The sequence below is a fragment of the Ammospiza caudacuta genome, chromosome 18, assembly GCF_027887145.1.
Source record: "Ammospiza caudacuta isolate bAmmCau1 chromosome 18, bAmmCau1.pri, whole genome shotgun sequence".
In the NCBI taxonomy this organism is placed as follows: Eukaryota; Metazoa; Chordata; class Aves; order Passeriformes; family Passerellidae; genus Ammospiza; species Ammospiza caudacuta.
The window spans coordinates 5,590,310-5,616,454 of NC_080610.1; the positions used below are offsets into that span (position 1 = coordinate 5,590,310).

The 26,145-nt window shown below is 48.2% G+C and overlaps 1 protein-coding gene across 1 annotated transcript in view; it reads right to left on the reverse strand.

Annotated features, from left to right (window-relative positions):
• Positions 1-4,740: 4,740 nt before the first annotated feature.
• Positions 4,741-26,145, reverse strand: part of BICDL1 (BICD family like cargo adaptor 1) — a 44,620-nt gene continuing 23,215 nt past the window's right edge. The window contains exons 3-11 of the mRNA XM_058816867.1: positions 19,594-19,710; positions 18,916-18,927; positions 17,446-17,592; positions 16,308-16,487; positions 15,423-15,641; positions 14,179-14,322; positions 10,971-11,101; positions 8,262-8,382; positions 4,741-4,929 (exon numbers count right to left, since the gene is read on the reverse strand). Of these exons, the coding sequence (XP_058672850.1) occupies positions 4,741-4,929; positions 8,262-8,382; positions 10,971-11,101; positions 14,179-14,322; positions 15,423-15,641; positions 16,308-16,487; positions 17,446-17,592; positions 18,916-18,927; positions 19,594-19,710 (1,260 nt within the window). The remainder of the gene's footprint in view (positions 4,930-8,261; positions 8,383-10,970; positions 11,102-14,178; positions 14,323-15,422; positions 15,642-16,307; positions 16,488-17,445; positions 17,593-18,915; positions 18,928-19,593; positions 19,711-26,145) is intronic.

Below are 26,145 nucleotides of genomic sequence, written 5' to 3' on the forward strand. Positions count from 1 at the left end.
GGGGATATTAAAAAAAAAAAACATAATTAATGCTTTCAAATGTTTATTTGCTGTTTTAGTTTGAATGAAAGAGGAAGGTGGAACTTATTTCTGTGTGAAGTGAGATGCCTGTGATTGTGCTGAAATCTTTTGTCTTTCTGCTCAACAAAAAGTATTGAGTGAGCTTCGAAAGCTCCTTCTCCTGAGGTGAGTAAAAATCATCTGGAGTCTCTCCTCACTTTCCCTGCAAATTTCTGTGTTTCATTAATCTGTGCAGGAACTGCAGCTGTGGCTGTGCCCTCAGCACCCCCTTGCCCTGCCCAGGCTGGTAGAGATGGAAAGCTGCTCTGGGAAGGTGCCTTGGCTGTGTCTGTGCCCTTTGGGAGGAGCAGCTGGAGAGGACTCCTGGGGATGTGTGGATGGCCAGAGCTGCAGCTGCTGCCAGCTGTTTGTCACTGTCTGTGTCTGCTGTCTAAACTCCTTCCTGTTTGAGTCTGCCTCCATCCCAGGGCAGTAAAGCACAGCAGTGGCTGGAAGGTGGGATGATTTACCCACCTTCAGGTGTTCCTGTGCATCAAGAGATGCAAATGTTTCAAATGTTTCTGCCCTGGCCCCTTCTCCCCTAAGCACACACAGCACAGGGGCTTTACCTGGCTGAATTTCATGGGCTGATGCAGCACCAAAGATGCTGTTGGCTGTTAAATGGCAGTTCAAAAAATGAGCTTGTTTTGCTGCTGGGCACAGTAAAGTGGTGAGAGCTGAGACAGTATTGTATAAATGATGCTTTAATCTGAAGAGAACTATTTACAAAAGAAGTAGAGCATTGTTTTTACTAAAAATATGCCTTTATAGATTTTTATAATATGTATCTTATAAAAACCATACATTTATTTACATGACTGCTACATACAAAAATTACAGCACTGTGGTATATGTACATATCTATAGGTACATTCTTTCTGCTTGTCCCTGCTGTGTGCTTTTTCCCTCTCAATCCAAGGGAATCATTGCTGCAGCACCCAGACACTTCCTTTCTTGGCTTTTTGGTTCAAACAATCTTGCTTTTTATAGCCGAGTGGGGAGTAGAGAGTTTGCCTGATGGAGAGGCAGATCTGGAATCTACCATTCTAAGTAGGACAAGTGCATGTGGCCTTGCCCGCAGCCTCACTTCCTGCTCTCTCTGCAAAATGACTCTGTTGTCAGTAACTTTTTGATTTACTGTTCATCTCCATGGCAAGTTGCTGATCTAAGTTTGTGTGAAGATAAAGTGCTAGTGACTTGCCTTTCATTTCCATTTGTTCCTTGTTTACAGTTGCTTCCCTTGCAGAGTTTAGGAAGGGGAGAGACTGATCCCTTTTCCCTCGGGCTGGTGTAACAAACGTTTGCCCAAAGAGTCACCTGTTACCTGTGGGAAAGTCCTTTGTAACCTTAATCTCAGCAGGCATCTCTTCTCTGTGCAATATTTGAACAGTGACTGTGCAGCACTACTGTTTTATTTACCATTATCCCAAAAGCAAGGCTGAGGGTTGTGTTTAGAGCTGCTGATCCCACTCATTAAATCTCCTCTGGGATCCTGAGTACCTGCTGGATTAATGTGCTTCCTCCATCTCATCTCCTGGAGCTGATGTGTCCTTTACACCGTGGATGTGTCCTGGAAGAGTCAAGTGCCACACGTGAAGTGTCTTCCAACCAGCACTGCAAGGCTGATTCCAGGCTGTGACAGGATGGAGGGGAGTGAGTTAATGACAGCACAGAGTGAAGCAGTCGGGACATTGTTCAAACACAACGTGACAAATACGGGTGAGGTTTTTCAAGACAGAAGACAAAACCTAGCTGCTGTGTTAAGGCAGTGTCTGTTCCTGTGGAGTAGCAGCTCAGCACAAGGAGATCTCCTTTGGTGTGTTGTCCAGTTCATTGCACCCAGTTCTCTTGTATCTCTGGGTTTAGTAGTGCAACTAAGTCTTTAGGGTGAAGGGGCTTGTTTGAAGAAACCATACCCAACTGGCACCTTAGAACATGCAGACTTTCCTCTTGCAATCTCTTCTGCCACTCTTGTTAAATAAATAAAATTGCTATGGGATTAAGGATTCTCATTAAATGAAGAGATGAGCTGTGCCTACCCCTGCAACCGACTGAGTCACTTTCCTCAGCAAATACAGCAGAAGGCACCTTTCTTCATCTCATTACTGCATCTTCATGGGGAAACTTAAGGCCCTTGCTCAGGATTGCATCCATCCATCCATCAATCCATCCATCCATCCATCCATTCATCCTCGCTGGGGTAGAGTCCCACACATGGTGGGCATGTGGCTTGAAGAGAGCTGGTGGGGTCTGGGAAATGACAATTGACAGCAGAAGAAAGGTCCCTGAGGACCGAGGTGTTCACGTGGCTCTCCTTGATAGAGCATCGTTCTCAGTGGTCACTGGTGTCACTGTGTCATGGGTGTCACTGTGTCACAGGTGTCACTGGCATCCACGCCTCCTTTTGCAGGGATCCAAGGCTGGGGTAATGCATGAGGGTGTGACTGAGTCCTGGCAGCGGGAGATGCTGAGCAGGTGCCTCGTGTCCCTGCCCTGTCCAGAGTCACAGTAGAGGCAGGATGGCAGGATGAGGACATGTGGCACTGCACTGCAGCCCTTCCCCTCGCTTGCACAAGTGGCTACAAGCAGATACTCAACAGCTGAGCACCGCCTAGAAAGGAGAGGCCAAGTTTCAGTTTCCTTCCCTGCCTGTGAGGCTCCTGATGCCTTTCCCCAAAAGCATCAAGCTGTATTGGTGGGGCTTTGCCCAGGCATTTCCTGAAGCAGCTCTGCAGTCCAGGGTTCATTGCTTTCATGTAGATGGGTGTCACCACTCAGCTCTTCACTATCATGGCCAATCTCAGAGCACTCTGCTCCTTGCAGCCCAGAGCTGCCTTAGTGCAACATGGTCTCATACCAGTGTGGTGGTTTCATGTAACAAGGAAATACAGGAATGCTCAAATCTTCATAGGCAGAAAGGATTATTTGTACTGAGGTATTATGGATGTTCTATCCCACAGGGAGGCTGAATAACACTAAAACCCAAGCCACCAGCCTCTTACCTGCTGCTTAGAAGGTGACTGGTACCTGTTCTAGCAGAAAGCTTGATCCTGTGAGCAGAGATAGCAGCTCCCTGTGGGATGGTGTGTTAGCACCGAAGTTGCTGAGCAGGGCAGGGCTGAAGGTGCAGCCAGCTCTGTCTGCTGTGGGACAGTGTAGGTGGTGGCCTTTTGAAAGCAGCAGGAAACAAACTGGGGCCTGCCCATGGGTATTATGAGCTGGGAGAATGTGTGAAAATTGCATTACAGCAGCAGGACATCTCTGAACTGAGCCTGGTGCTCCTCACTGGCTTATGATGGCAGACTGATAGAAGAGCTGTAAAGTGCCCATCCAGTGCAGAGGGCAGGTCCCTACTTGAGTATTGCAGGATTTCCAGCACTGCAGTGTGCTGGAATACACCAAAAAAGCCACGTTCCCTCTTGTTGATCAAGTCATGCAAAGCAGGCTCTGGTCATTGATCCAAAGGACCTTTGGCTACCTGCTCACTGAAGGGCTGAGTAGAAACTGACCCCCAGGCAGGGACAAAACTCCTTTCTGTCAGGCTATAGCCACCATTACTGCATAGGGCAGAGTAACATGCAGGCTCTCCAGAGCTTTGTAGACACCCTGACAGCCTTTGGCTTCAGTGAAGGCAGATGCCAGTGTGCTTTCTGAGGATGGAGTCTGCCAACCCAGTGTCAGAGACTGACTGACATCATTGGGAGTAGGCTTCCAGTGAATTATTAGTTAGGCTTTTGGGGGCCTAGCCAGTTAAAATGCCAGTTTTCTTACTCTGCTTGGGAGATGTGTATGGCTTTGGGGAAAGGTGTGTGACTTGCTGAAGCCCCCAAACTACTTTTGGCCATTGGAGGAATAGCAGGTGCCTCAGGACTGAATATGCACAACTTTTATCCAGTCTGTAATCTGTTGTAGATGGTCAGTCTCCTGGGGAGAAATCTTTGTAGCTACAGCCTGCAACTCTTACCTCTGTAACAGGAGGGAGCTGGAGAGGACAGTGACACCACCCATCTGTCCCCTGCCCTGAGCTGTGAGGAGCCTGGATCCCAGCGAGGGTGAACGGCCACGCAGAGCTCCAGGGGAGATGGTGCCCAGGCAGGAGCTGCACTGAGGGCTCAGCTTCCACCACGGAGAAAGCTACATCTGTCAAAACATGGTATTGCTGGCGCCAGAGTGACTCCAGTCTCAGTGGGATGGATGAAGGATGTCACAGCTGCCAGGGTGACACAAATGGCTCCCTTCTGTCCTCTTGCATTCAGCTCTCTTCTTCCCCTTCTGCTCGCTGTGACAGAAGTTCTCAATCCCCTGCACTGCTCTGTCTTGGGGCTGCTTATTTCCTTCTCCAGCATAAGAATGCTTTTAAGACAATCAGAGAATTCTTCACAGCAGAAACTGGACTGTGTCAAAGCGCCTAAAATATACCCTGAAGTTTATCACTTCATGTATAGAATAAGAAAAATTTCTTTCTACTAGAATCACATTGTCAATTTGCAAATCTCCAATTCATGTAAACATTTGGTTCAGACCAGGTGTGGTGTAAATAGTGCAGAGTCTCAAGGGTTAACTCCTTTGCCCCCTTCTTTTTTACTCAGTGGATCAGACTTGGGTCCATCAGCAAGCTGGGCAGCTGCCCCACTCCCCATCTTGAAGCAGGAATTGTTGGAGAGTTTTCTCTTTTTCAATTTAATTTTTCTTGAAGAAGGAGAAGAGCCGGTTTCCTTCGGCCCCGCCGGGCTCGTCCCCCTGCTGCTCCGGCCTGGGGGAGGGCCTGGCGCCCCGCCTGGCGCCACTGGAGAAGGAATAAGCAAGCTGGCTCCATTCCTTCGGGTGTTTGTCCATCAGCTGCTGGTCAATGACCCTGTGCATGTCATCCTGCAGCAGAGGGACAGGACAGGGCCGTTATTGGCAGCTGATGCCAAGGGGAGCTGGGGCGGGGCGGCTGAAATGGGAATGGAACGTGCAGTGATGAGATGGAGCAGGGATGAGGGAGCAGGGACAGGTCTGTGTCCCCAGCCCACAGCAGGCTCAGCTGTGCCCACTGCCATGAGGCTTTTCAGGGAGTGAGGAAGATCAATCACACAGTTCTGAGGGACAGATTGCTCAGGTGGTCTGGCACAGGAGCTCTGTGCCTGCTTGAGACTCTGTGCCGCCCCTAAGCTGCGTTCCTCTGCAGCCTGCAGATGTCCCCTTTGGGGAGAAATAAATAAGAACAAATGCAGCTGAAAGCAGAGGCCAGAAGAAGGATGGAGGTCTGTGCTGAGCAGGTCTGTGTGCACCTGGGGACAGCAGGGGTGGCAGAGCTGCTGCATGGCCACTGTCACTGGGGCTGCTTTGGGGACGGTGCTGAGGGGCTGGGGCAGGTGTGGGCCCACCAGATCCCTCCTGGGCTTTGCACCAGACTCACCAAACAGAACTGAGGTCGTCCCTTAGAGCCCCTCCTTCCCCTAGAGCCAGCACAGCAGTGGGAGCTCTGACTGACAGCTCAACATGAACTGTGGCTTTTCAGGTGTACCAGGAATGCTCTGATTTCGTCCATGTTTGCTGCACAGTGAAGCTCCTTTATACAAAATAATTACCCAGTTCTGTTGCCACTAAGAATGTGCTAACATGTTTCTTGAAAACCTGGCTATAAATTTTACAGATTTTAAACTTTCAGATCCATTGCTTCTCCTATAATTGAATATTTAAGCTTAGTGAAAATGTGTGTACATAAACTAGCCCCACAGGAAGAATCAACTAGTCCCCAGCAGTCTGGTCCCTGACTAGGGCTGAGGACACTGTCAGGATACTCTGGATGGGCTGGAGTGGTGAAGTGCTGCTCATTCAGCACCTGGTGAGGGGAGGCTGTCAGGGCAGCCCCAGGACTGAAGGGAACTGCTGCCATTGCCCAGCAGGTGCCCCAGCTGCTCTGGATTGGAATCAAATCAGCCAGCTGGGACTGCAAACTTAATAATGGCTGATCTCTTGTTGCAGCATTTTCTGTAGGGAAAAGGATTGATAGCCATGACCTGGGCCTGAATTTAGTATGGGGGCTTCCCCTGTGGGAGCAGGAGGGTGCAGAGCTACACAGAGTGGGGAGGCTTTGGGTCTTTTTAGAGCAGGGCTGGAGAGAGGAAAGGCAGAGGGAGAGTTGAAGAGGTTGAGGTGAACATCAGTATGAAGTATCAGTGAGACAGGTTTCCAGAGCTGAAGCTGCCATGTGAAAATGTACAGCACTTGGATTTGGAAGGCACCTCTTCTGCTAAATGAAGTAGGTACCCAGGCTCCTGCATGGCAGATCTGTGTCCTTGGTTGACCATACAACAAGGGATGAGAAGGATTTATATGTATATTTATATATATATATATATATACACACAAAAATATCATATATATATATATAAATACAGTATGCATTATTGAGAGAGCACTGCATTGGATCCCTGTCTGTCAGATGTGTGAGTCAGAGAGAAAAGCACTTGGATGGGGAGGATTTTTTGCTTGAATCCTATTTTGCAGCCTGTATGATTATGTCCTTAGAGAACACTGTCATCTTGTTGACAGCCCTTGGTGAAATGCAGACTAGAAGTGTGCAGAAGCAAAATGTTACCAGATTAAAGAGTCCAATTATGCCCAGCTAAAGCAGAGACTTTTATCCTATTTTATCAGAAACTTTTCTGCAAATTCCTTTGAAAAACAGTCCCCAAAATACATAAATCACCCCACTTGTTTTGTGCCTCTGTGGCTGAGCTGCTGCTGAGGGGACAGGAGGTGGCTGGAAATGATTTTGCTGCTGTGTAGCAACACCTCAGGTCAGTATGTCGGAGGCAACTTACTGCCATGAAGTGGCCTGAGCCTCAGCTCAGAGAGTTGATGGCAGCAGGTCTGGGGTTGCTGTGTTACTGCAACAGGACCTGTTCTTAATCCCTAAGCTGGGTTTATTCCAGCACTAAGTAGGCCTAACTTTATAGCACCCATCCAGACAGCTCCTGTGCAGAGCAGAATGTCACTTGGACAATGAGGCTGAGAGCAAAATCCCAGTCTGTCTTTCAAGAAGCTTTCCATATACTAAATATGTGGCTAGAGAGGGTTAATAAAATGTGCACCTCAGCCTGGCTTTGCCTGTGGTGCCCTGGTAAAGCCTCACCATGGGGTGCAGGATGCTGCCCTGACTGCTGCTGGGATGGGGGGGTGGGCAGAATATTGGTGGGTGATGGAGACCCCCACTGGCCCCTCTTGCCAGATGATGGTGAGGGCAGAGGAGGATGTGGGTGATGGTGGCAGCAGATGGAGAGGGGATGGTGGGTGTGGGGAGCTCACCTCAAAGGCAGGAGGGGTGTACGACTAAAGCTGTTGGTACAGGAACTGAGAAAGGCCACTAGATCAGAAACCAAAGGAGCCAGATAGTAAAAAGCCCTGAGGAAGCAAACTGTAAGCAGGAAAAAGAAAAGAAAGAAGAAAAGAAAAGGGAACAAAAAATAGAGAGAGAGAGAGAAACGAAAACACAGTGGAGTTGAAACAGGAGCGAGGTTGTACAGGAAAGGTTTCTATTGGTCAGGCTGGTTTTAGTAGAGCTGGGGGCTTGCATGGTCTGCAACAAATCACTATAAATGGCACAGACCTTTGCTCTTGAGTCTGCTCTATTTTCTGCTGAAGTAGCCCTCCCTTGGTGCTGGTTTTGGGAGGAGGCAGCTTTGTCTGCTCACAAGGGTTTTCCCACTGACCCCAAGCAGAGCATCTCCAGGGCACTGTGGAACTGCCATGACTTTGTTTTTTCACCTTGTGAAGAACTGGAATTTTAGCTTCTCCTTCTTGATGGATCTTCAGAGTTTATGCAAACAGTGCAGCAACAATCAGCACAACTTTGTTCTCCCGCCCTTCTGCTCCATCATGGAAAAGCACAGACATGCTGTGCCCACGTGTACCAGGGTGTGCCTGCCTGGGGACACCTCTTGCACAGACCCCTCCCCACCCCAGGGCAGAGCAACATGCACATTTCCCATGTGAGTCTGCTTCTCCATTTCCAATGAGTTTAGAGCTGCAGAATTCACTGCTCACAGCCAAAAGGGTTGGAGCAGGGAGGGGCAGCTCCCCCTGCACCCCATGAGCATCGCTGGCTCCTGCAGAGCCAAAACCCCCAAACACCCCCAAACACCCAATCCATGGGTGCTGAGGCAGAGAACAGGACACACCCACAGGAGGGGGACAGTGGGCTCATGCCTCACCTGCCAGGCCTCCAGCTGCTGCGAGAGGTTCACCTTCTGCTGGATGGCATCCAGGAGTTGGCTGTTGAGGGACATCATGTCGATCTTGCACTTGGTCAGCTCCACCTCCACCGCGTTCTTCCTGCGGGGACAGAAATCCAGGCATGGCACCTCCTTCTTTCTAAACAGTCAGGCATATCCAAACAAATCTACAATTTATGTCTTTCACTGGCAAGTCCCCACATCCTAAGGTGTTCATCTCTGTTGTATTCTGAACAATCTATTAATCTGAGTGAAGAACTTTTGACATCTTTACCTTAAAACCAGCAGATTTCTGAGATGCACACTGTGAAGAATACTGAAAAAACTCAGATACACTGCTGTGTAAGGTAATAGTGTGCCTGGATAATGTGCAAGATGTGCCAATAAAATGGAGACCTAGAACAAGGTAGAATCTATATTCAAATGTTTTCTCTTTTCCTTCTGTTTACATGCATAGAAAACAAATGATATGTGCTAAAAATCAAATGACTCGTGTCTGATTGCTCCATCGATAAATTGCAATATAAAACAAACATTAAAATCTCTTAAAGAGCACAATTCTGCTTCCTTCAGTCAAGTTCCCTTGGGACTTGACTGAAGGAAGGATCTAAGGAAGAAATGAAAGAAGAGAGCTTATCACAGCATATACTTTTCAGGAATGATAAACGGTCAAAATTATTTAAATTAAATGTTAGACTTTAAGGAAAGCTCCCAATTTCAGTGGAGTTGTCCCAGCCCTTGGGAACACCTCTGCTGCATTTCTTCCCAGACATCTGGTGGCCATTGAGTGTGTTATGCCATGGACAAAGTTACCCAAAGAGCCCCAGATGCTCAGTGGCTGAGATGTTCCAGCTGCTCCTTTCTTGGGGAAAGGAATTGTCCTTCAGGATGGAGCAATTTCCTAAGCTGCCCAAGCTGGGAAATGCTGCTCATCCTGCTGGGAGCACACAGGTGAGCACAAAGCTTAAGTTTTCAATTAATTGCTGTGTGATAGGAAAGTGTAACATGACTTGCTGGGAACCATCTTTCCTTGCAAACATTTTCGAGAGAAATAATTGCAGCTTATTAACTGTAGCTCATTCCTTGTCTCGTAATAGCTCCCTTGTGCTCCCCTGCAGAAGAGCAATTTGGGAATTTGTGTTTATATTCCAGGTACTAGAATACAAACAGAAATATTCCAAGGTTGCTTAACACTTCCAGGTGTTATATTCCAGGTACTGGTTGCTTAACACTTCCTCTGAAAGGATCCTATTTTCCTATTGCTTCCCATGTTGCCAAACTTCAGCTTCAAGCAAAAATTTTCCACACCAGATGTCTGCCTTGGGCAGTGATTTTATTTCTGTTCAGAGCTAAGGATTTTTGGGGGGGATGGGATGAACAAAAGAAACTTAACCCTTGGGCTGTGAGGTGGGAAGAAAATCACGAGCCTCCCCAGGCAGCAACCAGCCCACTCGGTCTGGGAGGGATGTTTTCACTTCAGTGACAAAATGCTCTTGTCTGCTTTCCCTTGCTGCCACTCTCTGCTCCTTCATCCCCCTCACTCGTGCCTCATTCCCACAGCTCCTGCACTGCAGGACAGCCAGCCCCAAATACTGCTGCTTTGTCCAGCAGGGTCCCAGGGAAGTGGGGAAGCTGTGCCCTTGCACTGCGGGCTGTGCTCTGAGCACCTGAGCAGCCTTTTGTTCGCTTCCCCGCCGCTGGGTGGATGTTTCCAGGATGGATGGCAGCGACAGCGTTGCCATGGCCACGGCAGAGCCAGCAACCCACAGGCACCGGAGCGTCACAGCTGGGATGCTCCTGCTCCTTGCCAACAGAGGGAGGTGTTCCAGAGCACAGCCGTGGCAGTCTGGTGGCCAGCTAGTCCAGCAGGGGCAGCACAGGCGATCCAGCCACTTACAAAAAGGGATGCTGCAGGCTGATTTAGCTCCTGCACCCTCTGAGGTGCAACCCTCTCCTGTGCTCCTCTTCTTGTCCAGGGCTTTTCCCCTAAGAAGCTGGACTGGTGGTGTCCTGGCCCACCTGCTTGTTGAAGGGATTATCAGAGGAATCCTTTCTAGCAGAGCACAGAGGGGTAAAGGTGTCTGTCCCTCTCCTTGGGGCATTTTGGCAAGCCCAAGGACAGAGCTGAGAAAGGGGGATTTGGGGTATGGGGGAGCAGAACTGCACAGATCTGTAAGGAGGATGGGCAAAATAAAGAGCCAAAGCAGTGGGAGAATCCCAAAAGGAGAACCAGAGAATTACAGGACTGGAGATGCAAAAAGAGACCTTGGAACAGGAAAGGAGAGGAGTGACCAGAGGAGTGGCTTAGGGAAGAAGCCCAGGCAGGCTGTAATGGGGATGATCAGGAAAGCAGGGCTGTGTGTCTGGAATAGCAAAGGAAGAAAAATTGACAAATAGGGCAGACCTAGTGTTTGCATTTAGCTTCCTGAAGTCCTCTCCTCCTCACTGTGACTCACACCAGCACCAGGGATGGCACAAACACGGCTCACAGAATGCTCCTAAATGCCCCCAGTCCAGCTGTGGGCAGCTCTGCCTTTAGCATCTCCTGCCCTGCTCCCAAGCTCCTGGCAGCATTTCCCAACACCAGCACTTTGTCAGAGCTGCTGTGGAGAGCAGGAAAAGCCACTCCACAGGCATCTCCTGCCATCAAGTGCCGCCCAGGCTGGCTGTGGCGCTGGTGGCACTCACTTGGCGATGGCCTCGTCGCGGTCCCTGATGGCCTGCAGGAGCCGTTCGCTCGCCTCCTTGTCCTCGGCCCCGCCGCGCAGCCGGTCCCGCTCCTCCTTCAGCGTCGTCATCTCCACACTCAGCAGCGTCACCTGCGGGCACAGGGAGCCTGTGAAACCCGGGGCTGCTCGGGAACATGCACAAGTGTGCGTGTGGGGAAAGCCACATGGGCCAACCTGCAGGTTGAGAGATCCCCTGGTCATAGAAAAAGCTGTGTCTGCTGAGTGGGGCTGTTAGTGCTGGTGCCACCCTCCCTGAAAAGTGCTGAGTGACTCTGGGATGCTGACCTGAGCGAGATGTGCCACCAGGGTGGCCTCAGCAACGTGCAGAAACAGCACTGAAAGCTGGGCAGGGCAGGACCCACCTGTGACTTTGCTGAGATTATGGCATCAGTGCTAACATGTTGTCTCTCTCCAAGCAATTTGTACACATCCTTTGAGTCTGCTTGTTATAATTCTGATCTTTTCCAGGGTTAAATTACTGCTAACATAATTTACCAGCAAATAATATTTTTTGAAAGGATCCTTACATCTTCTGAAGTAATATGAAGCTGTAGACAAAGGATGTGAAAATTCTCTTTCATGCCATGGAAGGTGCTACTGGCACATCTTACAATTTTAATTAGACTTTAAAATATGTCTGGAGTCTTTAATAGTCTGAGAAATGATCTATGGTTTTGGTCCTGTGCAGAGTGAGTTAATAGGGTGTGAAATCATGCAAGGATTGCATTAGCACAGCTTCACAGTATTTCATACACATTTAATTTCTTTGTCTAGGGCACACACATGCTCTGTTACACTACTCCACCACCTGGAAACCCTTCCAGCGTTTGACCCACCTCCTGCCTCTAAATGCAGCTCAGTAGTGCTTGAATCTTCAAAGAAATCTTTAAATAGAGGGCAGACAGTAAAAAAGGGCTGATCACATCCAGGGCGTGGGAGGATCTGCTGTTAGTGAGGCACGGCTGGGCCGGGGGGAGGAGGGTGTGACTGCACCCTGTCTGTGCAGAGACTCCCCACGGGACTGGGGGGCTGTGCCGGGGCTGCCAGGGGATTGGGGAGCTGTCCCTCCCTCAGCCCCACATGGGGAGCACCTCAGAGCAAGGATGTGACACAGAGCAGTGGTGATGGGGGGATGTAAAAGGTGCTGAGCACTTCTACAGAAATCCCAGGAGACAGAGGATCCAGAGGCCCAAAACATGATGTTTGGGGATAGGTTTGGGATTTTAACTGGTTCTGTCTGGGCTTCAGGTAAGAATGGAAGGAAATAAACAGGCAGAAGGTGTGAAATAGCTTCTCAGTGTAGACAGAGAAGGGAATGGCTCCTGTTTCCACCCGCTCACTGTGCTCTTGAGCAGGAGCAATGAATGTGTGTGATGCCACAAGATCCTAAAAGCCATTTAGAAGCAGCTCCCCTTTGATTGTATCAATACCAGTGCCAGAACAGAGGGATGAGGAGGCAGCAGAGCACTGCTTCCCCCAGGTGGACCAGATTTCCACATGCATCAATTTTCTGTAGCACTGAACAGAAGACGATGTTGCCTCTTAAAGAGGTGGTGAGAGTAATTATTAACCTGCAGCAAGTGTGAGGCTGGATAACAGGCAAAAGCTGTGGGAGACATGTACTGGCTGTGGGAGGCTGGAGTTCCTCTCTGAGAGTAATGGCTGCTGCATTTGTAGCTATGCCTCATCTTCTCCACATCACACAGAAGTGTGAGAAGAAAACAGAACTGCAGTCCTCCCTGTGCTTACTAAATATTCAGAGCTTTGGTAGCTGGGGACCTCTAAAAGTAGACCCAGGGTTCCAGACCTGGAATCCAGGGCTAGTCTTCTGGTCCCTCCTGGCTGGAGAGTTTGGGGAGATCAGACAAGCCTCAAATCTGTGAATAAGTCTCTAAATGTCTCTGTCAGCACTCCCAGGTTGCAGAGGTCGAGCCCTTGTCTCTTGTCTCCTCCATCTCACATGTGTTTAAGGGCAAGGGAAGCTGTGTGTGGTGCACAGGACTGCAGCAGCACAGCCAGGGCAGGGGCTGGCTCATGTCTCACTGGGGGCAGAAGACTGGACCTTCACAAGTGTCTCTTGTGGTGGCCACACTGCTGAGAGGAGCAGTCCTAGGAGAAGGACAGGCTCCAGGGCTGCTCCCCTCCCACACTCTGCCCTGATCAGCTGCTGTGGAAGCAGGACATTTCCCACCCTTGCACACACACAGCCACCACTGCCAAGGTATTTAATGATGCTCTCACTCTCTTCCCTTTGGTGGGAGCTCCCACAGCCCCACACAAGGCTGTCACACCCCAGGTTGTGCTGACTTTCTGAGCAGGGCTGTGTTTTCCTATTTACTCTCCAAAGGGTGATACAGCATTGCTGGGAAGACCAGCCAAGGACATGTATTCATTCCATGTTCCAGTCCAGTTGCTGCTGCTTCTGCTGCAGCCTCCAGATCCCTTCCAGCATCTGGAGTCTTGTCCCACAGAGCCAAGGACTGCCAAGCACCTCTTTGGATGCCTGTGTCCATTTCCTGCTCTTGGCACAGGGCTCAGACACAGATGATGCTGGGTGGGGGTGCAATGAGTGTAGAGTTGGTGTTGGGGTGACCATTCCTTGCTGTTGAGGTTGCCTCAGCTGGTCCTGGAGGTGCTGTCTGGAGCCAGCCTGGCCACAAATAGAATTCTCTGGGAGTGCTTTTCTGAGGGTTTGTGATGCTGCTGTGGAAGAGGTTAAGCCCTGCTCCATGCACAGCAGAGCAGCACCTTTATATCCATAGAATGGTGCACATACCCTTCACAAGGGCTCAGTGCAGCAATTCAGGTCAGCTGAACTGGATACCTTTGGGTTTCCAGTACCCCATATCAAGAAGCCTCATACCGTGAGGTCTTCTGCTGAGAATTTAAATAACAGACTGGCTAAAAAGTGGACTGGGAGAAAGGCCTATAGGAAGTCTGGCTGCTTGAGATGATGCTTCAGATGGGCCCCAGACAATTTGTCAGAAATTTTCATCCTAAATGCTTAAATCCTCTGCATTTGGTTTAACAAATCTCCCTCATCCAACCGTTTTGGCCTAAATCCTCCTGGGTTATTGATCATGTTGGTCTCTTTGATGGAAGGTGTGTCTTGGAGGATGAACTCTGCTGTTACGAGACCACATGTAAAATGTTTGGGAGTTGCTAACCTGGCTGTGCAGTCGCTGCAGCTCCTCCAAACTCTGCCTCAGTTTCCCCCGTTCCCCCTCCATTAACTCCCTCAGGGCTCGTGAATCCTCACTGGTTCTCCTGATCTGCTCCTCTAAGGTGTCGTCGTCGCTTCGCCGAGAGCTCTGAGAGCGGGAGAGAAACCTCTTGCTCAGATTTCACTTTAAAAAAGGCAATTGTATTAATTTGGTACCAGTTTGGGATGAGGGTGCTAAGCAATGAAAAAGAAAATGTGAATGTGACTTTGGTAGAGCTTTTTGTTTGCATATACCTCCATAACCAAGGGTGCTCAACCAAGGGTAGTGCTTCCACACATGATGCAAAGAGCATGCAGAGCTTGGCATAAACCAAATTTACAGAGACCTACTGCCCATTTGGTAGCCCATGTGGCTACAGTCTGTTTGTGGACCTTTTACAGGACTCTCTACGTTTTATTTAACAAATACAACTTCATCTCTATACTCTGTCTATAGGTACTTAAGTGAGGAGGGTGAGTACTCCCTCACAGCCCCCTGCAGGGGTTACACTGTTTTCCTCACCACAACACCCCAAATAAGCACTAATGGCAATGCAACCCACTTGTAGGGAATGGGACCAGGCCTGATTTGAGCCACAACAAAAAGCAAGGTGTTTTGTTGTAATTCTGCACTTCTGTGGATGCCGAGTGGTCCCTCCATGCCACCCCCTCTGCCCAGCAGCCTGGGGACCAGATCCTACAGACATCATCTTGTGCCAGCAAAACCCTTAACCTGCCATGAATTTGAGTTTGGCAGCTCCTGCCAAGACATTTCTACCAATGACCATTCACAAGGACAGAACCTCCTGACATAGGGGTTATGATGTTTTTATGGTACTATTGCTAATAAAGCAAGGTTAGGAAAATCTCAAAGGAAAGAACTGAACTGTGATATGTAAGACAACCTGCAATATATCCATGCTGAAACTCTAACTTACTGAAAATCTCAAAGTAAGCCTACTTTTATTAATTTTCCAGAATGACTCCCAGGCCAATGACAGCTGTATGGGCTTGAAACTTTACGTGGTCTGAGCACTTCAGGGTGAAACCCCACGTGCTTGGCTCTTGGCTGACCATTTGAGACACAAAGAGTGGGCTGTGCCCTGTGCCACAGAGAACATCAGGGCCTTCAGGATCCAGCAGCACCTGCAGCAAGCTCTGGGCTAGGGGACATGTCCAAGGCAAGGCCTCTCAGTGCCACCAACTCACCGTGGAGTCTGCCCCGTCCAGCACGTTCTGGATGAGTCTCTTGAGCTCGCTGAGCGCGGCGCGCAGGCTCCCGGCGGGCACGTCTTTGGCTGAGGAGGTTTCTGAGGACTCGTCCATGGAGGAGTCGGTGGACACGGCCGAGTCGGCGCTGTCGTTGCCCCGCAGGTGGGAGCAGAGGTACCTCACCTGGCAGTACGCCTCCCACAGCTGCAGCCTCAGCTGCAACAACAGAGCCTGCCATTAGCCTGGGCCGTCAGCGCCGTGCACAGCCTCCCTCCATGGCCAAGTGCTGTCACAGACATCTTTCATAAAAAATCCTTTCCTTAGGATTTTTTCTCCTGAGAAGCCGAGAGGCCTCAGGAACAAAATGTAAACAATGGTTATCTGCTGCTGTGGAATGCAACAGGTGCATTTGGGATTGGTCTCATGCAGTTGTTTCTAATTAATGGCCAATCACAGTCAGCTGGCTTGGACTCTCTGTCCGACGCACAAACCTTTGATATCATTCCTTCTTTTTCTATTCTTAGCTAGCCTTCTGATGAAATCCTTTCTTCTGTTCTTTTAGTATAGTTTTAATATTATATATAAGTCATAAAATAATAAATCAAGCCTTCTAAAACATGGAGTCAGATCCCCATCTCTTCCCTCATCCTTGGACCCCTGTGAACATGGTCACAAAGTGCAGTGTGGGATTTCCAGCCCTCACAAATATTTGCCGTGTTGATTTAGAAATGGATGCAGAGATTTACTTTCAAATGGTCAAAGGGTGCTGATGGCACACCCCAATCCCAATTTCCAGCTCCAAATCCAGATCAAATACATTAAACTCCCTTTTGTTCTGGGACCAGAGGCCTGTGGGCTTTCCCAGAGCTGGAGGGCAAATACCTGTTCTCGTTCTTGCTCCAGCTCCTCTGCCTCCATGCTCTGCTCTATCTCAGAGAGCAGGGATGTGCTGGTTGTGTTGAGGTTTTGGAGACTTTTCTCCTCGCTGAGCTCCTCCACCTTGCCCTGCAGCTGTCGGTAGGACAGCCTCACCTCCTGGAGCTCCAGCTGGCTTTGGTGCAGCTTGGGAAGAAAATCAAGGAAACAAAAAAATATTAATGGAGGCAATATGGACTGGATCAATCTCTTGGTTTGTGAGGGAGCTGGGAGGGAGGAATGAGTGACACAAAACAGGGTTTCCAGCCAGGAGGAAAGTACTCTTGGCTGGTATTGCTGTTTATTGGAGCTTAATAATCTCCAAGTGTCATTAGACACTGTTTAGAATCCAGAATACCCAGAAAGATAAAAATAGCAGATTAATCAGCACTAAAATGGAGAACATTGTGAAGAAGTTGGGACTCGGGTAAAGAAATTTGCTGAAAACAAAACAGCAGGAAGTGGATCCAAAGAGAAAGTGCTATCTACATTTTTTTAAAAGAAAATTACAAATATACTTTTAGGAAAAAATATTCAGGGTTGTTTTGCAGAGCTGAGCATCCAGTGCTTGGTAAACCACAGAAGTGAAATGGAAAAACCTTGCTCTGCCCTAAGCCCAAGAGGTGCCATGCTTGTTTTCTGGGGAGTGACATTTGGTGATTCATGGCTGTGAACACCATGGAGATTGTTGGGAAACCACCTGAGCACTGGGATCTAAGAGGCCAGTGACTGCCCTCTGGAACAGCAGAGATCAAGAGGGGCTTCTCTGGATCTAGAGAAGCCCCTTTTGAAGCCAATTCTACTCTTAAAAAATTAAATAAAATGAACTGTAACCTGAGTCCTCTGATTATTTTTGCATTTATCTCATTTCCCCAGCACCCTGCCCCACTTCCTTGCTCAGATCTGCCTCTTAGGCTGCTCTTTGCTGCCAAGATGCCTCATTGATGTTCCTGTTTCCTGTCTTCATGGGGAACACCCAGGACCTTGCTTGCTGCCATTCATTCCTCTAGTTATCCTGTCTCCCAGTTTGTGGCCATTTTTATCCCAAATCATGACTTCTACTGCATCTCCCCATGCCCTCCCTGTCTCACTGCTGCCTCCTCACCTGCAGGTCCTTGTCATGGCTTTGTCTCTCCAGGATGAGGACTCGGTCCTGCAGCTCCTCCACGGTTCCCTGGAGCAGGTCGTTCTCCTCCATCATGGCACTGAGGCGATGCTCCAGCTCCCGCTTCCTGTCCGTCAGCATCTTGATCTGCAGGGCAAAGAGAGGCCCTGTCAGACTTTGCAGGGAGCAGAGAGGAGAGACACCACATTCCCAGGAGTGCAATGAAACAGCAAAAAGCAGAAGGATGTACACAGATGTTCTGTACCTGTATGAGAGAAGCTACCTGGAAAGCTCTGAAAGGAAACAACTCCTTCCCCAGGCTGCTCCAAAGGGGCTGGGTGTGCACTGGCAGGAATATGCAAGGATATTCCTTGAAATCAATATTAAGTGGAGACCACCCCTGCCCACCCCTTGAACCTTCACATTCAAAAGACTGGGAAGAACTGGTTACTTTTTTGGCTGGTCCTGATGGTGGCATTTTCTCCTGTATGGGTGCTGGAGATCACAGGGTGAGCCAGCAGGATCCAGAGTGAGTCTGTGGGATCCTGCTCCCTGCAGGGCTGTGCCACAGCACTGCCCATTGCTGTTCTTAATTGGTGTGTGTTCATCAGGTCCCCATCAGGGATTTTTCTGTCTTTTCAATTGTGTAGACTCCTTTCTGTGCTGTGCTTATTTTTAGCCTCCCAGTGATCGGTTGCCTTTAAAATTGGTTCATTTCTTTTAATTGTCAAGGGCAGTGATTTCAGGCAAGGGACAGTTTGCCAAACAAACCCTCCGTGACTCAGTTAGCTGGGAACAGTGCAAGGGATGAATCAGCACTAGCCAAGGTCACTTCTTCTGTTTAACCAAGAAGAAGGAGCTTTTTCCCACATTAGTACACACAGGATCTCTGGGGTCTGGTATGCCAGCCATCCACCAGTCCAGTATAACCCTAAATATTCCTCATGGCCTCCTTTCAGTTCATGGAGTATAGACAAATTCAGCAAATTCCCACTGTTTTCTTGGCCTCTTTGGGACTTTGTCTCTTTGCTGCTTTCCAGGTTGCTGGAAAGATCTGGCTGCACAAAGGAGTATCAGCCAAGTACGTGGACTTGCTATTTCTGCAGAGTAAAGGCTGCTGGAGGTATTGGAAAGCTGCTCTGAGGTGACTAATGGTTTCTGAGATGTCTCTGCCCACCACCACCATGATTTGCGTGGGTTGGAGAAAGAAAAACAAGAGGTTTAATGGAGAGATTGTGTTAAGATTTCATATTTGGTGGGCAGACCAGTAATGAACATGCTGTAAATAACAATGCAACATAAAAAACACCGCTCTGCCAGGAGCCCATGGGAAAGGCACAGGGGGAAAGGGTTTGGAAAGCAAGAGACAGGAAGGAGGTGAGAAGACAAGGTGTGGCATGCATGGTGACAGGCATGCATGGTGACAGCAATGTATGTGCAGGCAAACCCTTTCCAAGGCTCCATACTTACTTCAAGGACTTGCTGCTCCACACCAAGGGGAGGGGAAGAAAAGGCAAGGGACCAGCAAGGAGCAGGTGGGAGCGGGAGAAAAGAAATCGAGAGATTTTAGGAAAAGCTTTTCCAGACAGCTTTTAAATAAAAGAAGTGGTTGGGTAGTAGAGTTGGACATCTTCTACCCATCTAGTTCCTGCCTATGTGATCCCCAGTGACCCTGTCAGGGAAGGGGAAAGGAAGGAAGCTGTCTCATTCCTGCAAATGTACCTGAGTTAAAACAGGCAGGGGCTCCTTGCTTTCCCAAGTGCATGGCTCAGAGGCAAGAAAGGATTGCTGCTTTCTTTGCAAGCATGAGGAACAGAAGAAAAAACCCTTGCAAACCTTCCCACCATTCCTACCAGAGTTTAGTCTGTATTGGGCAGCAGCCCTGCAGGAGCACAGCCATGGTTTGACTCCTGGAAGATCCTTCTCATCTATTCATTTTGCAGGAATGCTGTGGCTGAGGCAGCACTGGAAGGAGCCAGCCCAGCCAGAACACCATGGAGCAATCCTTGCTGGGGGTGTCCTTTGCCCCAGTGCTGCCATCCCTCTGGTGGCTCCACTGGCTGACTGTGTTTGCCCAGCTCAGAGAGGGTCATTACACAACTCCAAGAGCCCTGGCTGCTTCCTGCAGGAGGGAGGCAGGTGACTCACCTCAGCCTGGAGGCTCTCCAGCCTCACGATGTGCTGGCTGCTGGAGGAATGCTTCTCCCGGAAGTCCTCCCGGAGCGTGTGGACCTGCAGGGAGAGCTGCCGCTCCACCTCCGACGCCTGCAGGGAGACACAGCTGGAGTTACCCCAAAAGCAGCCCTCTCCTCCTGGCCAGGGAAACCCACCCAGATACACCTTCTGCACAAGCCCAGTTTGATCAGAAACTCTGAATTTTGCAGAGTTTGGGTGAGTGAAAATCTCATCGTGGACAGACACTGGGGAGAGCTACCATTTAAACCATGTTGATTTTTCCCTTGGGGCAGCCATGGACACAGCCCATAATTTTTTTCCACTGCAAAAAAAGCATGATGACTCCTGTGTCCTAAAGGAAATTCACTTTGCCTTAAAAATTGTAGCCTAGCTGGGGTTGAGGAGAAGACCAGGAAAACACTCCTATTTACACTCTCTTAACCTCTGAACATCTTTGGCACTGCTCTAACATAACAAGTACTCTTTGCCTTTGATTCCCAGCTCCTGTCGAGGCCAGATGGAGAAACATCCACTGCACATGACTGTCAGTGAAGGATCCCTGGGCTTGTCCCTCTTTCCCATTTTGAAGCAGGGATGCCCCACTTATGCAGGGTGGTTTGAGGACAGCAGAAAGGTCATTCCTACCTGCAGGATCCAGGCTTGAGGCAGCCCTTACAAATGACAGCTTAGACATGTTAAGGACTCTCCAGGCAGCTTTATGGCTGATTTTTACATGTGAACACACTTGTTTAGGCTTGTGAGACAACATAAGGTTTTTATGACTAAATCCTAAAGAGACAGCAAAATAGACAGTTTTCTTTTTAATTAGCTTCCATCAGGTTTCATTACACTTAGGCACAGAGTTCCAACTATGCCACATGGGCTGGGATTGAGCTGATTCCCCTCAAGAGGTGGCATTCCTGTCCTGCTTGGGGCATGTCCAGTGGCAAAAGCCACAGTGCTTTAGACTGGGGGGTGAGATGGGAGGGAGGGATTGGAGTCAGCAGCTGTGGGCAGGTTGGGGAATGCATCTTTAGGTCTGGCAAATGTGGGTCTGGATTTTCTCCAGGTGCTCTGACAGTGCTCAAGGCAGAGCTTCACCAAAGGGTGCAATGACTCTGCTCTAGCAGCTTGTGACTGGAGCAATGAGCACACAGACCCAGCCTGAGCTGCCCACAAAGGCAACACTGCTCCCTTTAAAAAATGGTCCCTTATTTTGCACAGTCTGCAGCAAAATATTCCAAATCAGAAGCATGAAGTAAAAGGCTGTTCCAGCTCCATCAAGTGGAGGAAACTGGTGGCCTCAGCACTGTTTGCTTGGAGGGGCAGCAGCAGACAGAAGTGTGGCCAACAAATCAGGCTCCGAACCCTGGCTTCAAAAAGAGAAATGGGGTTCCAATAAAAAGAAATAATCTTGTCTACCAATTGGTTTTTAGTTCCCTTCTTATACTGTTTTTTCACTCTTCTTTAAAGCCCCATATCAGAACCTGTTGCAGATTGCCAAATGGATTTAATAAAGCTTCCTTGCTTGGGCTGGATACACAGAATATAATGACAGCACAGCACTACAGGAAGGGGTGGTTATTTTTCTTCCCTTAAGCAACTATAGGTTGCAAAGCATCCTGAGCAGCTATTAATTGGTGACACTAAAGAAGATGGATGGATTGTGCTTTTTCTGAATGATTCACTTGCTTTTGTAATGACTGCTGAAACATCTTCATGCTGAAACACTCTGCAGGAGCTATCAAGGATGAAAAAGCACCAGATGAAAAGCACTGAAGGATTTTGCCTGCAAGATGCTGACCACACTCCCAAGGAGCACAAGTGGCCCCAGAGGAGATGACACACCAGTATTTGATAGCTCACTGTGTAACATAATTTATATGCTTGAAGAATTCTACATACAGAGAGTATATAAATGGACAACAGAGCAGTAAGGAAACAAGGCAGTATTAATGGCATTGTAAAAATCCCTGGTAGGAGAATATATAGCTGCTCTTGCTCGTTCTGCTCCCCATGCCCAGACAGGAGCAGGTGAAGGGATGAGCTGCAAGGATGATTCAGATTGTGGAAAGTCTGTTATATGAAAGGAGTCTAAAAAAAGGATGGCTTGTTTTATCTCATGCAGTGAATGCTGAGAGAGGACTCCCTATAAATACATCACGGATGAGCACACAGGAGGGAGAAGCGCTATTTAAGCAGAAGCACAATTTTGGCAGAAAAGAAAGATGTGAATAAACCGGATAAGAGTATATTAAGGCTGGCAATAGGAAGATTTCTACATTTCCAAGGACCTGCTGTAGGATTCCTCTTCCTGCACCATTACAGTAGTAGAAATGGTGGCAAAAAAATTAACTTTGTAATGGAGCTGGGTCACTTTATCATGCAGCTTCTTTCAGAGGGCTGCCGGTGACAGAAGGGAAATGAATTGACCTCAAAGGTCCTCTCCAGTACCAGGCTGCTTGCAGGACTATAAGACTTGTATTCACCAGCATTAAATCATCATCTGCAATTTATCTAAGTGCTGCCCAGCTCACAGGTTTACACATCTTATTGCCACAATTATAACCCACATGGAGGGAAAAAAGGACTCGGTTACTGGTAGTATTTAGAGCCCTAAAGGCAGACAGGATGTCACAGTGTCACCTCAGTGAACACCACTTGCATCCTACCTCATGCAGTAGAGAAAAGTAAAAACGACACTTGCTTTAGGCTCACACAGTGCAGAAAATACTCTCTGACCAGCTGTTTAGCGGAAGTAAACAGAAATTACTGTATTTTGTGTTTCCCTCCACAGGCTAACTAGAAACAGTCTTCATCCAGTTTTTCTAGACATGAAACAGTCTTCTGAGCTGAGCTCTGGTCATGGAATCTTCCTTGTCATGCTACATTTGTTTCAGATGTTATTAATGCTGCTGCCAAACTACCCTTTCTAATTGGTTGTAAAATAGAGATTTTAACATCATCTTGCATTAATTTATGAAAGCCACCCTGACAGTGTCCAGTATTTCTCAGGCTTTATGGTGTATATTCAGACAGTGTCTGCTTCAGCTCTCAGCACTGCTGGTGGTGTGCACCTGTACATGTGTGTTTTAAACCATGAGCTCCCCACTGATTACTTCTAACATGCTCTTTTTACTTAGTGGCATCAGTGAAGATGTAACCTTCCATCTCCATTTCCTCTTTAATGCTCAATATGGCTTTTGCTGAATGGAAGTGAGTTTGTTCTGCCTCAGCCAGCCTGTAGGGCTTTCTCTCCTCCATCAGTGTTTCCTAAACATTAAAAGCTACATCTTTTGTGGTTCTGTCAATCACTTAGCAATGCACTGATTCTCCTACAGACAAGTAATATTCTTTGCAGAAAGGGAGACATATATTGCTCAACATCACAGCTTTGCTCTGTAGTTTAAAATGAATTAATTTCCTCAGTATGGGCAAATTGCCCAACGCAGCCGCCAGGCAAGATTTGAAACATATCTGCAAAAGCATGGACATCAATTCACAATTAGATATATCCAATCAACTGTGAGATTTGTTTTCTGGTCTTCAGGCAAGGTTTCGATGAGATTTGGGCAGTGCAAGAAGAGCAGGAGGACATTTTGGCTTCTGCTCTAATTAAGGGCTTTTCATCATTGCAAACTTGATTAAGTTTCTCTCGTGATTAATTCCCAAGTGTTAAAATACACAAATATCTACATGTGTATATTTCTGGCAGAAAGAGATGCTTGCCAGTTCCAAGAACTCCATGAGGTTTAACATCTGGAATGTATGAGCAATAAATACATAAAACAAATATAAATAAATTGGACCACTGATGTTCCTGTGAAGGGAGGATCTTTGAGAAGTTAGGGATGGATTGTGACAAATTAATGGCCTGCAGGTTAGCCTTAGTCAAAGAAAACCTTCCTTTGGGGTAAGAGTTGATAAATAAAGCCAACTAATTACAAAATATCTAGCTATAAGTCATGTCACAAAGAAAAGGAGAATGGAAAAAGTTTAATAGGCTGTAGCTGGGTGGAGAAACCAATGTTTCCCTATGATTTACTTCTACAAACAAGATGATTAAGATTTAACAAAGGATACTGAAGATTTTCTTGCCTAAAATAGCTAAGAAAGAGAAGTTCTAATTAGTGCTAAATTTGTAACACTCAGGAGAGCGTGTTACCCCTTTTATTAATTTGCTAATAGCTGAGTTCAAGGGACTTCCAGTTCCCACTGTGGTCCCATTAACACTTCAAACCACTAATTGCTGCCTCCCCTGGCTGCAGGTTCCTGGATTCCCAGCTCTTCTCTGGAAGGAAAATATATTTGGCTACTAAAACATAACCAGAGCAGGAAACAACAACAACAACAACAACAAATTGCTTTAGATTAGTAATTTACAAAAAATTGTTAATCTGGTTTCAGAGGGAAGTCCCAGAGGATTGGGATTGCTGTCTTGCCACTGCAGCCAGAATCCTGGTGCTGGAAGCAGCCTGGTTTTCTGGGATACTTGATACAATAAATTGGCAGTTTCCCAGCCCTTGGGACATTGGCACCATTAGCCACCATCAATATTTTGCACACCTGGAAGTTGCTCAGTTTGGGAATCTTTGAGAGATTCTTAGCAAAGCTTTGAATGCAGGTCAATTTCAAATTGTTATTTGAAACATTATCCAGGAAAAGTTCTTACATAATAGAGGTGCTTGCATTCACCACTTCTTGGGGCCTTCAATCAGCTTGTATTTGCTGATTGATGTGCCCAGAGGGATTTCCTGTGGAATTCTCTGTGGAGAAGAGCAGTGGCACCCTGGTGGGCTGCCCAGATGCCCACCCAGCTCTCACCCCCCCTTCTCAACAATGGGGGAGAAAATAAGATTTAAAAGCTTGTGGGCTGAGACAAAGACAGAGAGATTACACACTATTAGGGAATTTGAAGTTAAAACAGTGATCAGTAAAGTAAAAGGCAAAGCTCAGACCAGGCACTGCCTGGGACTGGATTAGCAACGGGGATTTCTGTGGTGAGGGGGGGGATGGAACTGTACTGAGAGTGGGTATTGCCCACCCTGGTAGGGTTGTGATAGTGCTGTTTCCTTTGTGGTGTGAGGAGGTTTTTTTGGGGCCAATGTCAGCAGTGGAGCTGTGCAGGGTGTGTGGTGAGTGAAGATTTTAATGACCATTATGAAATTAGCATTTTGCTGAGGCAAGGGATGGAATTTATTTGCTGCAGGTGCCCAGGCACTGCTGGGGGGCTGAGAGACCCTCTGGGGTGAGGCTGGGGCTGCCCCAGGGTGGACATGGTGAGTTCCATCCCAGGGTGGACACAGTGAGTTCCACCCCAGCCCCCCTGTGGGCAGGGCTGAGCCTGTCATTCACCACCTCTGGAAAAATGCACTCAGGAAAGGACAGAACCTTCTGCCAGTGACAGCTGAGGTAAAAAGTGTGGGAAACAGCAACAGCCTCATGGCTGAAGGAGGAGTAGGAGGGGATTTGGCTAGGCCTTCTCCAGAGACCTCTTCCTGCCTCTCCCCAGGGCAGCACAGGACATGGGAACTGGGAAGTGCCCCCATCCCTGCCAAATGGGGAGTGGGGCTGAATCCTCCTCCTCACTTCATCCTTCACTCTGCTACTGCTCAGGCTGGGGTTTTAAGGCTGATGAGCTTTCCCTCTGGCAGGAAACAGGCTGCCACAGCCAGCTCCATTGGGTAGGGGGCCCTACACTGACAGCAAGGGCAGGGGGACAATACAGTAAACAAAAGAATATTATTTTTGCACAATAACATTTTTGCACAAAAACCAGTGTGCAAGGCAAGCACCTGAATGCTTTGGGAAAGAGCTCAGGGGGATGAATGCAAAATGGTGGCCTTCATCTTGTCTTTTAGTAGTGTTCAGATAACTGATTGAGACCAAAAACCATTAGCTGGGCTAAAGCAATTTACAGGATTAGGAACTGCAAGGGCAGTTGGGTGCCATATGGGGGTAACTCTACCTGGGTGTAACACTTCCAGGTCTGTTGTTTGAATGAAACAAAGAGCTTCACAAGTGGCTGTGGGCTGTTTTAGGAGGTGCTTAAACACAAACCTCCCTTTTTTTTGTGGTTTATTCTTGACCTAAACATTTGGCTCTTGTGGAGAAGAAAATAGAGTGTGTGGAAAAATGAGTCAGCCAGCTTCCTGTGGGAGGGACTGCAGGAGGCACGATGCTTTGAATGCTGCAATAAATTAGCACTGGAGATAATTCAGAGGACAAAGTGTGCCTGGAGGACACACCATGCTAAGTAGTGCACGAAGTGGCTCCTGCTCTGTGTGCAAATCCTGCTTTGCAGAAGAAGTGTGGGAGATGAGACAGCTCTGCACTGTGTCTGTTGTAGGGCTCTGCACAGAGAGCTGAACATGGGCTTGTTGGCAGCTGCTTGGCTCCTGGATGGGGAGAGGATTAGGGTAACAACATGTGACACCAGCAGGCTGGTCTGGTTCTGTGGGGATGCTGCACATCACCTGGAGGGGAGCATTTGTTACCTATTGCACATGGAAGCACAAAGGCTGC